The sequence below is a fragment of the Chlorocebus sabaeus genome, chromosome 20 (genome assembly GCF_047675955.1).
Source record: "Chlorocebus sabaeus isolate Y175 chromosome 20, mChlSab1.0.hap1, whole genome shotgun sequence".
NCBI lineage: Eukaryota > Metazoa > Chordata > Mammalia > Primates > Cercopithecidae > Chlorocebus > Chlorocebus sabaeus.
This window is the reverse complement of record NC_132923.1, coordinates 73,217,238-73,236,296: the sequence shown is the minus strand read 5'-3', so window position 1 is coordinate 73,236,296 and position 19,059 is coordinate 73,217,238. Positions and strand designations below refer to the sequence as shown.

General features: G+C 41.5%; 1 protein-coding gene across 1 annotated transcript in view; it reads left to right on the top strand.

Annotated features, from left to right (window-relative positions):
- Positions 1–19,059, top strand: part of PGM1 (phosphoglucomutase 1) — a 66,459-nt gene that overhangs the window by 23,106 nt on the left and 24,294 nt on the right. Inside the window, exons 2-5 of the mRNA XM_007978463.3 lie at positions 12,479–12,641; positions 12,996–13,142; positions 14,700–14,825; positions 17,863–18,053. Coding sequence (XP_007976654.1) covers positions 12,479–12,641; positions 12,996–13,142; positions 14,700–14,825; positions 17,863–18,053 — 627 coding nt within the window. The remainder of the gene's footprint in view (positions 1–12,478; positions 12,642–12,995; positions 13,143–14,699; positions 14,826–17,862; positions 18,054–19,059) is intronic.

The following is a 19,059-nucleotide window of genomic DNA, read 5'->3' as shown; positions in this document are numbered from 1 at the left end:
GAATATTTCAAATTTTTAAGTCAAATATTTGTTTTCTTTTAAAATTCCTGGTCTAATAAGGAAAACTTTTCAAGTATTCAAGTTGTTCTTATGTAGTCAAATAATAACAGCAGATCCTTGTACAGGGCATACTATAGCAGCTCTGGTTTCAGAACTATCTGTAAATTACTTCATTCAAACATGACTACAACAAGTAAAATAGAGCTGCTATCATTATCTCCATCTTGGCAGATGAGGAAATGGAAGCACAAAGAGGTTAAGTAACTTTTTCAAGATCATATTACTAGTAACTAGTGGAATAAGGGTTCAGACCCTGTCTCTTTGGCCTTAGAGTCCATTCCCTCAAGTACTACAGTATACTGTCTGCATCTAATGACTTAAACTTATAAATATAATACAGTCCAAGTTTTCTGGAATGTTCCACTAATGTTTATAATTTTGATAAAATTCTTCTAATACCTCCTTAAACTTGAAATCCTGCCTAAATAAGTAACACAACCTGCACATTATGAACTGGAACCACACGGCTAATCTTTAGATAAACTCATATCCCACATTTCTTAAATGTATTTCAAATACCAAATATACCTAGTTTTCCCTCACTTATTCCAAAAATATTAATACTATGTTTATTTTATTATTTGTATCCTATGTGATATAATTCATCATCTGTACACTTAATTTTAAGAAAGTGCATTTTAAAATGCCAACTTAAAAAACCATTCTCTCACGTGAAGCGATGAGGGGTTACCTTTCCAGTTGAATTGGGGTGACACCAGCTGGGTGAGGTGTGGCTTGGCCAAGGGTCTGGATGTGGAGGCACCGAGTCCAGAATACCAGCGCCAAAAGGAAGTCTCCAGTGGCTTGTGTTCCCAGCCCCTGTTCCCCGATTCTCAGGTCTGATGAATCTGCAAGCCCTACCTATGTGAGAAGATTCATCTAACCTATTTTTTGCTTGATTCTATTTCGAATTCTTTTCTGATTCTTCCCGTACATTGGATCCACAACTCTTAAGAGATGTATGAGTGATCCAGAGTTGGATCCTGCATAGCTGTCACGGACTCTCACATATTGTCAGGCTGTCAGTAGCAGTTCTGTGGATATTCTCATGACTCAACTGTTCTTGCCCCACAGCTCATAAGTTTACCTGTCTTTCTGGGTCAAGGGCTAACCTAATCTGACTAGTACACTTTTGAGTCCCAATTCTAGATTCCAAGGAGAGAAAACATGAGTGGTCCAGCTTTAGTCAGGTATCTGCCCCTTTTGCTCATGGCCTGGAGTCAGGGTCCTGGAGTAGAGACATGGCCCCAGGCCTTCACTCTCACGGAATAGTTGGGGGACAGTTCTCAGAGAAGGGAGGGGATGAGTAGAAAGCACAGTATGAAAAAGGGTCAGAGGAAAGAGGTTGTTCAAGGAGTATCTTCACGGTAGGAGAGAGGGAAAAAAAATCAGTGCTCCAACTGGGCCAAGAACTCAAAGTTGAAGTTGTATGTAGAAAGCTGGCAGAGGAACAGTGCTGGACAAGATCACATTGACTGGGACCCTCAAAGCCAACCCAGCTAAGGATGGAACCCTTTTTGCAAGCCTTGGTTAATCTTTTTCCAGTCTTCCTTCTCCAAGCTATTCAAGGCACCACTGCTAGCCAGTCAATTTTCCAAAAACATATTGGTTTATATTCTTTTTGCTTGAAAATTTCCATAGCTCTGCAGCACTTACAAAATAAAGTTTAGTACAGTTCACAAGGCTCCATAGACTTGCCCCAACTATTTCTCCAGTCTCATCCTTCTCACTGCAACCTCTTGAGAGCCACAACTCTGTAAATACACCTTCAGGATAGCACCAAGGCCACCACACTGTGATGGCTCCTTTCTGATGTGAACTTTGTGAGAACAGAGGCCCATCCACCTTTGTTTCTATCTCCAACCCCACTCAGAATGTGAAAAAAAAAAAATTTGTATCTTTACATCATTTTCCAGTTCACAAAGGCTTTCCTAGACATTCAGTGAGGCAACCTTCACAAAAACCTTGGGAGAGAGGTATCATTTCATGAGGAAATTGAGGCCCAGAGGGACGAGGGGCTGACAGTGATTTACCTTCTACCAGGCACAGTACTGGGTGTTTTCACATGTGACCTGTTTTCAATTTTCTGAACAACCTTCAGAGCTGTCCCCATTTTATAGGCTCAGATGAGTTAAGTAACTTGCTGTAGATTGTACCTCTCATACATTTTACAGTGAAAGATTTGAGCCCTAGTTGTGTCTGGCCGCTGAACCTGTGCCCTTTCCATTAGAATGCAGTGCCTTGCCTGGGGCTGAGCATTTACTACCTGCTTAGTTACTGGTGGCTGGAGAAATGAATGACTGTTTTCCACTCTTGGGGACAAACTTCAAGCCGTCTGTAACAGGCATCTGCAGCTATCACAACCATAGGGCCTTGAGTTGGGGGGTCTGATTAACCCTGCTGCTTTAAGCCAAATTTCTGCCTTCCTTTCTAGTGCTTATGCCTGGAAATAAGGTTATCAGGTCCATCCCTTATGCCCACTCCTGGGGCATTTGCTAAAAAAGAACTCAGTGTGAAGAGGTGAACCCATTCAGGCCAGCCCTCCTATGGGGCCTGGGACATCATTATTAACTGTCCATTAAATATTTTTTATTTTTTATTTTTTTTTTGAGACAGAGCCTTGCTCTGTCGCCCAGGCTGGAGTGCAGTGGCCGGATCTCAGCTCACTGCAAGCTCCGCCTCCCGGGTTCACGCCATTCTCCTGCCTCAGCCTCCCGAGTAGCTGGGACTACAAGCGCCGCCACCTCGCCCGGCTAGTTTTTTGTATTTTTTAGTAGAGACGGGGTTTCACCATGTTAGCCAGGACGGTCTCGATCTCCTGACCTCGTGATCCGCCCGTCTCGGCCTCCCAAAGTGCTGGGATTACAGGCTTGAACCACCGCGCCCGGCCAATTAAATATTTTTTAGAGAAACATAGAAAAGAAAGAGTGAATAAAGGATTGGTAAGTCTATGGTTTCTGCTGTGTTCTACTGGGAAGGTATCACTGCTGATGCGAATGGGAGCTGGAGTCTTTGTGAGGCTGTAAGCGAAGGGGTTCATAACTCTGCCATTGTGAAATTGATTGGGCCCAAGACCAGTATGAAAGCTCCTTGTCTGAAGGGAGTAATCCTTAAATCCCCCATATGGTTTAAATGTAATTTGTGTCATTGTGAAGGAGTACTGGCAATGCAGGCGAATTCATTAGGCCAAATTGGGTTCGCTATGCTCGACAGTAACGCTTCTGAAGATGAAGTTCAACCTTTGCTGGAGAGCTGAAACAAATGAGTTTCTTAATAGCTGCCCCACTTAGTCTGAGTGTCTTAGGAAGCTTAATGTTTTTAATGTCTCTTCTTTTTTACTATACTTCACAGTCCATCTAACATTGCTGCTTCTGGTAATATTTTTATATGGGGTTGAATTCTGTAGTGTTCATAAAATTACGATCAGGCCCATTTTTAGAATAGAAGCTTTTCTAGGGCAAGGATGATGTCCTTTTGGTGTAGTATTGCATATTGACAAACACCATGCCTGGCATGCGTCATTGCTTAAAATGTTGCTCTCATAGTTCTGCCTTCAGAAAGAACGTCACTGAGAGACTGGCAGGCTGCCAGCAGAGACCATGCTGCAGTGTGGTATATTCTGTGGGCAGAGAGGCTTTGGTATGGGATGTGGGAACATCCTTGTGCCCAAGTACCCCCACATTTACCCTGGGATTTCAAGATCTCATTAAGAAAACTACCAATTACGTGGTTGGTTGCTCTGTTATTCCAAAGAGAAGATTATTGGAGTGATATTTCATAAATCTGGATCTATTATCGAATATGTCAAGACACACATGCCAGCCTAATGTACAAGCCCATATAAAACCAGAGAAAACTTGGCACAGAACTTACAAAATAGGAATTTAGAAAATCATTTGTAGTAGAAAAACAGTGGTTATGTAAACTGTTAATAAAGCATGCTTGCTTTTTCAATTAATTTCTAAAGAATTTGACTTTTTAAAACAAATTAAGAGCCCAAAATAAGCTATAAAAAGTAGTTGTCTTTTGCCTGACAGGTTTTCAACGTAATAGATGTGTTTTGTGAATTGTGTTAATGTTATGTCTCGAGGTATTTCCTGCACATGGGCCAGGCCCATTTGTCATTTGAAGGGGACCAGGCTCCCTTGCCAGTGGCCTACTTTCCACTCGTGAGCCCATTATTCCTGCTGGTCTTCTGCAGAGCAGCCCTGGAACACAGGCACATTCTTGACAGAGGGCAGTTGGCAGCTACCAGTGCCTGTCTACTTTCAGATGCTGCTTGACAAGTTAGTATAAAAAGACTCAGATTTTGTTGCTCAAGGGATGATTCACTTTTCCCTCGAAAACCTTGATTCCTCAGTGCATGCGTGGTCTGTTGTCCAGGCTGGAGTGCAATGGCACAATCTTGGCTCACTACAACCTCAGCCTCCGAGGTTCAAGCAATTTTCCTGCCTCAGCCTCTTACGTAGCTGGGACTACAGGTGCATGCCACCACGCCTGGCTAATTTTTGTATTTTTAGTGGAGACAGGGTTTCACTATGTTGAACAGACTGGTCTCGAACTCCTGACCTCAGGTGATCCGCCCACTTCGGCCTCCCAAAGTGCTGGGATTACAGGTGTGAGCCACCATGGCTGGCTGAGAACACACATGTTTGTATTTAAATAGATCATTAATAAAATCTTAGGGATTAAATGGAATTAGATATGAAATTTATTTAGGTAAAATGTTTTTAAACATCCTAGATTCTTCAGATACAAAGGACTTAAACTGCTTCCCTAAAAACATTTTGTTAAAAGTCAAGTACACTTAAAACTGAGAAAATTTTAAAAATTAATCTTATGTTCACATTATTTTTCTAAATAATAACTTGATCCAACCCTGTGCACTCAGAAAAACATATATATTTTTTCTCCGTGTTTTACTTACATTTTTAAGGACTTGGTGCATCCTCATGCCTGCTTTTTTGTATATTCAAAGGAATGACCAAGCTGTTGGTTATTCAGGGCAACTTTGGAGGTATCTGTTTTTCTAGAACTGAACACTATTTTGTTAAATCTTTGGTGGCCAATGAATAAATCTGTTAGACGATTTTTTTCCTGATAGATTGCATGTGTGCAGTAAAAAAAATTTCTTAGGTATCAAAATGACAGTGATGTAAGAAAACCAGGGGTAACTTGAGCTCCCTCACTTCCATTTTAAGATTGACCTTTAGCTTGCTAGGTGGCATGGAGCAACTCTAGCTGCAGATGGCCTTCTCAGAGATGAATGCCCGGAGAGGCTCTGGTTTAAGGGGTGGCAGGAGCAGTGAGAGCCACACCAGGGTGTCTTGTTCACAAACCTGCTTCGTGGGACTGCTTTTGCCCTCTTTGCCTGGGCTCTGATTGTAGAGCCTGGCAGCCACCTGGTGTTTACAACTGAAGTCGGCTGCATGCAGCACTCCTTGGAGCTATCGCTACCCTAACGGGGAAATGAGACAAAAATAATTGAAGGGTATTTGGCTTGTTTAAGTGGGCAGAAGTGTCCTCATCAAAACAACTTTGAAGACCTGCTTTGTGTGTGGGTGCGAGTGGGTGTGTGGCCCTTAACTTGTTCACAAGGGACAACAACAAGGAATTAACCAAGCTTTCTCATTGAGAGTGATCGTCCAGGCAAACCCTCTATTTTAGTTACTCATACGACACTGTTGCAGCTTCAGGTTGGACAGACCTGTTTTGGAGTCCCTTGACTGCTTTCCTGGACACCCTCACTGAGCCAGTCGGTGGAAGTGAAGGATGAGTGATTTTGAAGAATGGATTTCTGGGACATATAGAAAAATGGAAGAAGGTCCTCTCCCTTTGTTGACTTTTGCTACAGCTCCCTACCACGATCAGAAACCAGGAACAAGTGGATTACGGAAGAAAACCTATTATTTTGAGGAAAAGCCATGCTATCTGGAGAATTTCATTCAGAGTATATTCTTTTCCATAGACCTAAAAGATCGCCAGGGATCATCACTGGTGGTTGGTGGAGATGGGCGGTATTTTAATAAATCAGCAATAGAAACGATAGTGCAGATGGCAGCTGCCAATGGGGTGGGTATATGATAAGTATTGTTATGTTTCTGGCTCTCCAAATAACCTCTTAATTTTACAGAAGTATACAAATGTACAAGGATTTATATGTGGTATACACTTCAATTCTACTAACATCCGGTTAAGTTTCATTGTAACTTCAGTGATTGTATGTTGTGAAAATACTTGAGAAATTACATTAACCACACCGGGATACAGGAATGTTAAGTTCAGCTTCTTAGGTATTATGCTCTGTTCTGTTGCTCGACAAAGTACCTGTTGCTTTTTAGACATTTAAAGCACACTGCCGGTCTTAAGCTGTTTTATCTACATTCTAACTAGCTTCAAGGGGCACCCTGTCCTATGTAAGAGGGCTCTACTGAATGGTGGAGAGAAGAGGATTTTGTTTTCTTTCAATGGCGTTCTTGTTGAAGTTCAGTCACTTGTCAAACAGGAAAACAAAAGCCAGGGCATGCTGTTGTTTATGGATCCTGGTAGTCATGCAGAAATGCTAGGAGGAGGTTGGAAAATGTTAGGTGTGAGCCTTTCGAGAGGACCTGTTACAGGGGCACCTGCTTATAATGACCTTGGACACAAAGAAGCCCTGTGCACGGTGAATTTGTGCAGCAGGGTAGAGATAATAACTCCTGTAAGACTATAGTATGAGGAGGCTCTGCTAAACCTCTGCATCATGAAAAACCGTGTTGGCTGGATTAAGCAAATGAGAAGGAATATTGTACCAGAAAGCATTGATCTTGATAATCTAACAGTTCGCACAGCCCACTGGTTTACAGGAAGGTGGGCATCAGAACATTGATGTTTTTGCTCTGCAAATTCCTCTCAGGGACCAAAAATATATTTTTAGTGTTTTAGATAATGATTAGCAATTAGTTGGAGCACATAGTCCTTCAGTACCCGCAAATTTTAAAATCTGTTGTATTTCTTCTCTGGAAGAGATTCTGATTCTGACAAGATAAAATTTAGTATTGCAACTAAATGTGTTAGACATTCATTTTCAGTGTATTTTCAAAATACGCTGAGCAGGTATGTTTGCAAAAGCTAAATTAAAACAAAGCAAAACAAAATAAAATGTACCACCACACGAAATTTAAAAGTGTTTGTAGATCCTATTGTTTATAATGAGAGTTTTCCTGATACTCAGTTTCAGAATCTGAATGCCTCTCATGTAAAAGTTGCTGATAAAGCACTCAAATATGAAATTATTATGAAGCATACACATTTTTAAGATAAAATGTGACATGCCATAAATTTTTTCTTTGAGGAGAGCTGCAAAGGGAATGGTATTAAGATGCTTTTAATCTTTGGAGAGGGAACGAATGGAACATTATTTCTCCGCATATATCTAGACTGTTGAGTGGATCTGGTACCCTGTCCCCTTTGCTGTGATATATTTGGCTCCATTTCATTTTTGTGTGGAGCTGAAGGATGTGGAAGAGGTGGTAGGAATGTGTAATTCAGGCAGACTCTACAGACTTTCTCAGATTTGTCCTCTGAAGGTTTACTAAATAATACATTTAAATGATAATAATTGACTAAATATGGTAGCTACCTATTTGTTAGAGCTGTTGGCAGCCCAAGAATATTTTCAAGTCTTTTCAAGGTAAGCTTAGAGGTGAGAGCCACCTTATTAAAGATAGCACTGCATTTAAAACAGTCATGCTAACCAACTGAATTGCTTAAAACATTAGTGGACCGATAAAGCACTTCAATCTGATGCACTTTAAACCTATGAAATTTTAAAGGGTTTGATTTCTTCTCTGTCTAACATATCCTACATTCTGACTGTTTTAACATGCCTTTGATTGTGGGTAGGGCTGCAGGGAGGAAATCTAAAGGGAGGATAATTATTGCCACAGATTTTGACAAAAGTCAATGCTCCTTTCTCATCTTCATTAATAGCCACTGTGCCCACAAGCTGATTCTTGGAGGGCTTTTCAGCCCACTGAGCTAAATGGAGACCATTTTATTTTTTTCCCTTTACCATACTTTATCTGGTGCATTTATGGGTTATAAGTTTCTCTTCATTTTTATTTATATAGAGCTCTCTGCTTTTGAAGGACATTTTCTTGCACAAAATAAGATATTGATGGGCCCCTTTTAGAATATTGATATCTCATTCAGTCCCCAGAGCTCTCTACTGAGAGGTAAGTTTAGAGGTAAGAGCAGGACCCATGTGCATGATTACAGGACAAAGAAAATGGAACTTGGTTTTTTAATGAAACCTAAGAAAATACCAAGCCCTGTTTTCAGTTAAAAAGAATATTTAAAGTTTACTCCTTGCCGTGTTTGACTATTAGATGTTTGGAGAACAACGAAGTACCCATTTTGGCGGGGAGGCGTGAGTTTTAAGGAAGGAAGTCGTGGGAAAGGAAGGCAGGCAGGGGAGGCCATTTGAGAATGGACTCTTAGTGCCTGGCTGAGGGAGTTGTCTCTACCTTGGGGGCCAGGAAATGTAAAATATACGTAACATCAGATTTACCGTTTTAACCATTTTCAGTGTATGGTTCAGTGGCATTAATTACATTCACAATGTTGTACAACCATCACCACTATCCATCTCCAGAACCTTTTTAAAAAAATCATCCCATACAGAAACTCTGTACCTGTTACACAATCATTTCCCATTCCCACTCCCGCCAGCCTCTGGTAACCTCTGTACTACTTTCTGTCTCGATGAATTTGCCTATTCTAGTTCCCTCATAGAAGCAGAATCAGACAATCCTTGTCCTTTTGCATCTGGCTTATTTCACTTAGCAAAATGTTTTCAAGCCTTGTCCAGGCTGTAGAATGTGTCAGAATTTTATTCCCCTTTTTTTTTTTTTTTGAGTTAAAAAATATCCTTATGATCTGGCAGTCACATGAGAAAAAAAAAAGAAAAGAAAAAAAATTATCCTATATATGTCCTTCCAGTCACATCCATACCTATAGATTGCAATGTCATCTTAGAGTACAGTGACAAATTCTTTAAAAAGTTTTAATTGTGGTAAAAACACATAATAAAATTTACCATCTTAACCATTTTTAGGTGTATGATTCAGTAATGTTAACGAAACATTGTTGTGCAGCATATCTCTAGAAATTTTTCATCTTGCCAAACTGAAAGTCTATGTTCATTGAACAATTCCCCATCCTTCCCTCTTCTGAGCCGCTGGCAACCACCATTGTACTTTGTGTTTCTATGGTGTTGACTTCTTTAAATACCTCATGTAAGTGGAATCATATAGCATTTGTCTTTTGTTACAAATGTGAGCAAGTGTGGGAACGGATCAAAAGTGCCATGGGATGTAGAAAGCACTCTGTAGCTCCATAACAATCATCAGTATTGATTCCACACTATCTGCAGGTTCCTACAGTCTAAAAAGCAACCTACTGACAGCATCCACCCTGGTGATTACCATTTCCTGGGGAAGGCAGGATATAACCAATATATTAGGGGAGCTACAACAAAAATTGTCCAGACATCAACATATGAGAGCCAAGAGGTAACTGAAGTGAACCAGCTGCTTCTTGGGAGGTGGTTGGTAGTGGAGTGGTTGACAGTTTTCAATTTGTCTTTTTTTTTTTTTTTTTTTTTTTGAGACGGAGTCTTGCTCTGTTGCCCAGGCTGGAGTGCAGTGGCCGGATCTCAGCTCACTGCAAGCTCCGCCTCCCGGGTTCACACCATTCTCCTGCCTCAGCCTCCGGAATAGCTGGGACTACAGGCGCCCGCCACCTCGCCTGGCTAGTTTTTCGTATATTTTAGTAGAGACGGGGTTTCACCGTGTTATTAGGCAGGATGGTCTCGATCTCCTGACCTCGTGATCCGCCCATCTCGGCCTCCCAAAGTGCTGGGATTACAGGCTTGAGCCACCGCGCCCGGCTCAATTTGTCTTTTGTGAGAAATGCTGTATGACAAATTTCACTTAGCATAATGTCCTCAAGGTTCATCCATCTTGTGGCATATGGCAGGACCCCCCCCCCCAAAACACACACACACTTTTAAGACTGAATAATATTCCACTTTATGTATACACAACATTTTGTTTATCCGTTCACCTCATGGTAGACGTTAGCATTCTTTCCACCCTTTGACTTTTGTGAGTAATACTGCTATGAACATTGGTGTTTAAGCATCTGTCTACGTCCTGCTTTCAATTCTTCAGGTGTATACCTAGAAGTAGAATTTCTGGGAAGGTTTTGGGGTCAGAAAAGAGACACAGCATTATGGCTTAGAAAGATGAACTAGATGGGTTTGAGTAGGTCAGATGGATCCAGCCAGGGTTGAGCAAGAGAGACTCATGTGGGAGAGAGGCAGGGGAGATTGAGTTAGGAGCTGTTGCAGTGGTCCAGGCATCTTTAAGGGAAGGAGGGTAATAGAGCAGTGTCTCCCCTGTATCCAATCGAGAGCAATATTCCTGAGCGTGATTCCCAAGAAAGAGCCTGATCTGGAAGGGGAGTTCTTCCACCAGATGTACCTCTTCTTGGGCTCGAGAGAGAAGCTATCTTGCTTCTATCTCTCAGATTTTCTTCTTACTCTTACCCCTGGCATAATCCCCTCAGCCTGGAACCATTGCAAATCTCACCATAAGGAATGGTAGAATTAAGGGGTGACATGGGTGGTGTAGCTTAATATCATCAGCCTCTCCTTCCACACCAAATATAATCTATATAAAAATTGGTGTGCTTGGTGTGTAAATACAACTCAACAAGCCACCCCTAAACCCCTCCTATGGACATTCTGGAACTGCCTGAATATAGGCTTTTATTCTCATCACAACCACACTGGAAACTGCTGGAAGGTGAAATGTCACTGTGTTGAGTCAGGAGGTTTCAATACTTTCCCCCACCGTGGCCACTAATGTGCTGTGTGGCCTTGTCATGTCATCTATGCCAGTGTCTGCCATAGTACCTTTCCATTAATGCTTGTTATTATTGCTGCTGGATGGAGGCAAGAATGAATGAATGGGCAGGATTATGGTAACTCTGGACCTCAGCTTCCTCATGTTTGCAGTGGTCCTTGGGAGGAGCAAATGTGGGAACGGATCAAAAGTGCCATGGGATGTAGAAAGCACTCTGTAGCTCAGTAACAATCATCATTATTGATTCCACATTATCTGCAGGTTCCTATAGTCTAAAAAGCAACCTACTGACAGCATCCACCCTGGTGGTTACCATTTCCTGGGGAAGGCAGGATATAACCAATGTATTAGGGGAGCTACAACAAAAATTGTTCAGAGATCAACATATGAGAGCCAAGAGGTAACAAAGTGAACCAGCTGCTTCCTGGGAGGTGGTTGACAGTTTTCAATGAGCTATGGAAGGGTGGCACAGCCAACAGTCCCAGAGAAACTCTCCCCAGGAAATCCAGGTATCTCATGGACATTCTCAGCATTAGAAACACATCTTCCACCATCAAGTTGTTTCTTCAATCATATTTATCTTGGGTGAAGCAAAAAGAAATAACAAACGGAAAATGTAAAAAACATTCCTGTTTTTTAAGAGGAACTGCAGCACCTCAACCTTCTTTTCCAACCTTAGTCATGTTGAAACAGATATAAATTACTGTCATTTTAGCAAAAAAGATTTAGGAGCGGTACTGATACCATCTGTAAGAGCTATGGGAAGGTAAGTTAAGAACGCAACAGAAGTCCCACCTGTCGCCCTTTCATGTAGGTAGTTCTGACTGGTTTACTCAGGAATAACTCCAGCATTCTTGTCTTAGGCCCAGGAGGTAACCCAGGTACACTGTAACAGGAGTAGGTGTGTCTTGCTTTGAGGAAACCCACTATATGAAAAAGCCAAGCTTGACTGGAAAGATAAATTGATGAGTCATTTTTCAATAATCTTGCCATAAAATTTGCCTTTTTTACTTCAAAAAGATTTTTACTTTAAAAAAGCCTTGTCTTTGGGCAGAATCCCTTTAACTAGCTAAACCTTTTCTTTTCTCCCATTGTGGATTGAAAGTATGATTGAATTGGATAAAAATTTGGGTTTTCTCATATTCTTTCAATGCATCCAAATTGTGAACCTGATCTGGAAAGGCTCTTTTTAATATGCTGTGTTTTCATGCCAGAGCCTTCTAGTGCACACAGACCACACACTCTTCTAAAACTACAAAGTCCCAAAAACCATCTGAAGGAATTTGTTCAACATTGCTGATTCTGCTTCAGTAATATGGTGGAGACATCCAAGCTGTAGATTTTTATTAAATAAAATCTTTTCTTGTCCAACAGATTATTATTATTATTATTATTATTATTATTATTATTATTATTTTGTCCATCTGCCTGTTATCTTGGTGTTGTTTCTGAGCAGTGACTCTGGATGTATTGATGTTAAAGAGTGTGTTCTGGATTTCTTCTCCTAGATTGGTCGCTTGGTTATTGGACAGAATGGAATCCTCTCCACCCCTGCTGTATCCTGCATCATTAGAAAAATCAAAGCCATTGGTGGGATCATTCTGACAGCCAGCCACAACCCAGGAGGCCCCAATGGAGATTTTGGAATCAAATTCAATATTTCTAATGGAGGTGAGTTTGCTGTCATTTTGAGGACAGGTAAGTTTATCTTCAGTAGGATAAACCAATAGCTGGAGCCTGGGGAGACCAAGGTTTTGGTTCTGATCCTTTGTAGGGGGCTGGGGGGTGCTCTTTGCTTCATTTCAGTGACAGTGAAATGCTTCTCATTTGACTGTACCTGAATATGAAGAGCCATGTACAACTCATCCCTAACATGATATTTTCTTTTAGAAAAATTCTGCCACTTTGCTGGCTGAATGATGAAATGGTAGATGTGCTAGTGAAGAGGAACTGATGAGCTTTGGATTCTTTGTATTTCCATGTGAGCTGCATGAAGTGACCCACTGTTTGCGGTTTGATTTCCAGGTCCTGCTCCAGAAGCAATAACTGATAAAATTTTCCAAATCAGCAAGACAATTGAAGAATATGCAATTTGCCCTGATCTGAAAGTAGACCTTGGTGTTCTTGGAAAGCAGCAGTTTGACTTGGAAAATAAGTTCAAACCCTTCACAGGCATGTTTACTTTCCTCCTCTTTCTGCCCACTCCTATTTCCACATTGAGCGATTTTTCTTTCAACATTTTAGTACAGGCTCTTCAGCTTTGGAAAGACTTCCTTGAGTGGTCTGTGAGCTTTGCAAGTGTTAGTTAATTAACGAGTCTAGAATTAGGTTTGGGAGTCCAGAGACCTGGGCTCCCTGGGCCCTGCCAGGGATCAGCTGCATGACATCGGGTAAGTCATTTCCAATACTCTAGGCATTAGTTTTCATGCCTTGACTAGAAGACCTGTAAGATTACATTCATAGTTAACTTTTATTGACTTCTTGCTACATACCAGGGTCTTTACACACATTAATCCATTTTATTCTCACAGTAGATCTGTCAGGGCAGCACTGTCAGCATTCATTATTACAGATGAGGAAACAAAGGCTGAGAGAGGTTAAGTAACAGGCTCAAGGTCATAGTCAATGAATGGCAAAACCAAGACTTCAACTCAGGTTTGAATGATTCACAAGCCTACATTTTCCATTTTAGTTGTCCTCATTCAGTAAAATCAATCAGACCATTTTGGGGGGACCAAATTGCAACTCTCTACATAGGCAGTTGTGGCTAACATTTTGTTGTTGAATGCCAGGTATTATAATAATTGACAGAATAAACATTTATAAAAGTATTCAGATTAATAAAATGAGGATGAGATGATTGGCAATGGACTTGCATTTTGATTTTGCCCTAACGTGTATTCTTTCTTCTGAATTGCAACTTTATGGAACACATTTTATTAGTCAGTTAGTTCCTGGCCAAAGGATGGATTGCATTTTTTGTTTGAACTTACTCATGGAAAGCTGACAATTGCATACTAACAAAGATAAAGTGCCACTTTGATGCATCTCGAAGACATTCTTGAGGTTCAGAAGATACCACTAGAGAGTTTCTTAAAATCTTCATATTTTGAAAATGTTCAGAACCCCTGAATATCCAACAGTTTTGAAAATGTTCAGAAGCCCTGAATATTCAACAAGAACAACAATACTAAGTTCTTATATTTGCTTTATTCCTTAAGCAGTACATGTGAAAAGTGATTCATTAAAAAATTTCTTTTTCCACTTAGTACCATTAAGTCTTGATGACAATGGACTTGGAAAAAGAGAAGGAACTAAAAGTAGGCATTATATTTTCTGCTCTCTGTAACACCAAACCACACCTCTCAAAATGATGAATGGGGAAGCACTGTGGTGGCCTAGCAGAATTTATACAACCTCTGTTGAAAATCCCCTGTGTGCCTCATCCAAGCTGTGTGGGCAAGTTTCTTAACCCTTCACACATTGAGTTTCCTCATCTGTCAAATAGGACTAATAACATTTACCTCTCAGGAAAATTGTTAGTGTTGGATAACTATTGGTAGTATTGGATAGTATTGGATATCATTTAACAGTCATATTATTTGAGCTGTTCAATAATTGTCCTTTTAAAATAGCAATAGCAGGTTTACAGCCATGTAATCACATCAGAATATAATCTTTCTAAATGTGTTTAGTCCTTCCATCTTTTAATGTTGCTTGTTCTCACAGTGGAAATTGTGGATTCGGTGGAAGCATATGCTACAATGCTGAGAAACATCTTTGATTTCAGTGCACTGAAAGAACTACTTTCTGGGCCAAACCGACTGAAGATCCGTATTGATGCTATGCATGGAGGTATACAGTCATTTCTTTTCAATTCCCATCTCTCAAGGATAGGAATTCGCTCTCTTCTGTGTGTATCATGATGCTTTAACAAGCCTTTTCTCAAGTCCCTCTGATGGTTTTTAAATAGAGTTATTTTGCAACCAGAGCAATATTCACACAGATCAAAATCTAATTGTATGTAGCAAAAATAGTAGAGACACTCCTCGTGGTAAGCTCGTGTGAAGGTCAGCGTTTCCACATTAAGCATCAGGTTCTGAGTAACATGCAACTGCTGTTGTGGACTCTCCCTCCCCCTCAGAGGATACCTTACATTCTTGCTGCACGCCCCCATGTATTTCTGAGAGGATGGTCATTTGGGAGATGTGGTAAACATACTCCTGAGCCCCACATCCCCACTCACCTGCCCCCACATGCTCCTTTTCTTAGAAGAGGGCAAGAGCAAGCTGAGGATTAAATTCAGGAACATCAGGATGTGTACAGCTCTGTCTTCTTCCTCCGGGGGTTGTGTGGTCAGGTCCATAGAGAGGGCAGCTATCACCGTGAACCAGAACCACGAGGTTTTCTCAGACATGTAGGTATATGAGAATCCCTGAAACTTATACACATACATCTGCCTGCTTGGAGAAGCCTTTCTGCCTGAGATTGAACCCTTTTAGTGATGCAATTCAGGGATTCCTGTGACACTGCAAACCACAGTTAGAAAGTCTTCTCCTGGTGAGCTAAAATCTTCCATCCTTGGAACTTCTCCCCTTGGGTCCCAGCTGGCCTCTGGACTCCCATAGAATGGATCTACTTCCTTACTCAGACAAAAGCGATTCTGTCATTTTAAACCATTCAACAGATGTGTATTGCATACCTGAAACATGCATGCCTGGGGAATAGGCAGGAACTGGAACTGGGCAGATTACTTTCGTCAAAGAATGTGCAATGTTTCGGGAGATGAGGTGGGTAAAAAACTAACCCCTGGGTCGGGTGCGGTGGCTCAAGCCTGTAATCCCACTTTGAGAGGCTGAGGCAGGCGGATCACGGGGTTGGGAGTTCGAGACCAGCCTAACCAACGTGGTAAAACCCTGTCTCTATAAAAATGCAAAAATTAGCCGGGTGTGGTGGCACATGCCTGTAATCCCAGCTACTCAGGAGGCTGAGGCAGAAGACTAGCTTGAAGCTGGGAGGCGGAAGTTGCAGTGAGCCGAGATCACGCCACTGCCCCCCAGCCTGGGTGACAGAGCAAGACTCTGTCTCAAAACAACAACAACAAAACAAAAACTCTAAAAAACTAACTCCTGCCAGGCCAACAAAATGAGAGTTGGAATTTCAGGTATTCTCTTTGGAGTTGGAAGAAGGCATAATTTGACTAGGGGTGTAAAGAAAGCTTTCCTGGAAGAAGTGGCAACCAACTCAGTTCTTATGAAAGAAAGATCTAGAGTGATGAAAAATCAAGCAATGGCCATTCTCACGTGGTTGGTGGCTGTGACGAAGGCATGAAGGCTTAAAAATGGATGTCACATTAGGGAAACGAGGAGAGGCCTGAGCTGGCCAGAGAATGGGCATGTGAGGAGGGCATTGGGTAAGAGGAGCTTGTCAGGAGATAAGACTACTTTTCACCAGGTCTTTTGGCTGTTCCTCTAACGCTTTTGTTTCTGTATCCCTCACAGCCCTGGCTGCCTTGACCTCATTCTGTGGTGTGTCAGTAACCTGCTTAACAGGTGACCCCTCATAGTACACACTTATTCCACAGTATTCTGACCTCTGGGGCGTGTACTGTATTGGGATTAGTACCATCCTTGATGAAAATGCTCTCTTAGCATTTCAGAGATGTGTGTTCTTGGTGGTTATATAAAATGTCACTGTAAATATATGTACCTGGCTTCTCCTGTTGTTTGTTGGTGGTGGTGGGTTTTTTGTTTTCTTTTTTTTTGAGACAGAATCTTGCCCTGTTGCGCAGGCTGGAGTGCAGTGGTGCAATCTCGGCTTACTATAACCTCCTTCTCCCAAGTTCAAGCAATTCTCCTGTCTCAGCTTCCTGAGTAGCTGGATTACAGGTGCCTGCCACCACACCTGGCTAATCTGTGTGTAGGGGTGTGTGTGTGTGTGTGTGTGTGTGTACATATATATATATGTGTGTATTTTATATATATATATATATATATATATATATTTTTTTTTTTTTTTTTTTTTTAGTAGAGACAGGGTCTCACCATCTTGGCCAGGCTGGTCTCAAACTCCTGACCTCATGTGATCTGCCTGCCTCAGGCTCCCAAAGTACTGAGATTACAGGTGTGAGCCACCGTACCCAGCCTGTTTGTGGTTTTTTAATCAGTTTGTCAGCTAGCTTGTCATAGTAGAAAGATAACAGCTCTGAATCCCAATTTCCACTTTTCCTAGCCATGTAAGTTTGGGCAAATGTCTTTACCTCAGAACACCAGCATTCCAATGTATCTGTAAACTGCAGGTGATAATCATAATGTAAACTTTTGTAACATATCTGCCAGGGACTATTCTCAGTGCTTCATAACTCTTAACTCATGTAATCCTTACATCAATCCTGTTAGGTAGTTAGCATTATGACCCTCATTTTGCAGATGGAAGAGACTGAGGCACAGAGAGTTTAAATAACTTTCCCAAAATTATTATACAGCCCATGATCAGCAGAGCTGGGATTTGAACCCAGACACTCTGATTTCAGAGTCCAGGCTCTTAAGCTCCAAGCTATACCACCTTCTGAGCTTTTCTGAAGGACTGAATGAAAAAGCACAGGTGTACAGTAGGGCCTTCATAATGGTTGGTTTCCTTTCTTTTCCCCACTCTGCCCTTCATGAACTGGCCCCACCTTTTCCAACATAATCTCTCACTGTTCCATTTTCGAGAACATTCTTCTCCAGTCAGGTGTATCTCTCCACTAGTCTCTGAACACATTTCACATGTTCTTGTTGTTTCTCATGCCATTCTTCTCCCCAGAATGCATCCACCTCAGCCCTGAATCCTCACATCCTTTCAGGACTTTTATTTTCTGATTCTGCATACTTTTATTCCACGTTGTATATAGTTGTGGGACCGTATGTAAAGAAGATCCTCTGTGAAGAACTCGGTGCCCCTGCAAACTCGGCAGTTAACTGCGTTCCTCTGGAGGACTTTGGAGGCCACCACCCTGACCCCAACCTCACCTATGCAGCTGACCTGGTGGAGACCATGAAGTCAGGAGAGCATGATTTTGGGGCTGCCTTTGATGGAGATGGGGTGGGTATAAGTGCATTTAAGTGAACTCTGGTGCAGGCCAGGCCTGATCCTGCAGATGGGGAAAAAGGTGGGCTGCTTCTGCCAGACCCTGGGAGTGACTGTTAAGGATCCCTCATTCTGACCCAAGGTCAGAGCTAAATTATTAGAAGACCCTCTTGAACAGGAATAGGAGTCACTGAAATGAAACCCACGCGTTTAATTTCAGACATCCATACTTGCTAACAGTGGCACGATGATTAGGTTCTGGTTATGATAGAATGACTGGTATTTCATGAGCTGGGTGAGTTCTAGATGCCTGTCTTAAGGTGGGTTTCTGCTCTCAACCAGCAGCTGGCTGCTTAATCTCTGGACAAGGTTTTGGTCTTATAATATACCCATTCATTCATTCACATGAGCTGAATATTGAAGCTGTAATTTCATGGCCTATATAAAGACAATATTGAGAGAATTAACATTTTAATCATTCTCTACAATTAAAATGTTTAGAAATAAGCTGTTTCATTTACAAGGGTGACTGTGTACCGGACAAGGAAGAGATGTGTCTGAGGTTTATATCCCTGTATCTCACTGATGGTAGGTACTGTACACATTTACTTAGTTGAAAATATATTTTTGTTGTTACTAGTGTTCTTTACCATTAGCTAGAATCCACTGTTTCCTGAAAAATAATTTTTCCCTTATCAAAATGTTGGGAAATTAAAGGGGTTCCAGCAGACATTGTTTTGTGTACATCTTTGTGATGCAGTACATGCTGGGAGTGTTTTTTGGCCACCCTCCCAGTTACTGTGGTACACAGACTGTGGTACACAGTTTACCCAGTAGACCTACCGAACTATGTAAACAGCCAATATTTCTTCTCTCATTGCATTTTCTCCTCCCCTGGGAAAAAGATGATTGGTTTCAGAGTCTGGAAAAAGTCTAGGAGGTTAAAGTGAGCCGGCCTCTGGAGGGAGAACAGAGGACTCAGCTCAAAAGGAGGTTGTGCTTGGACTTTAATTGAAAACAG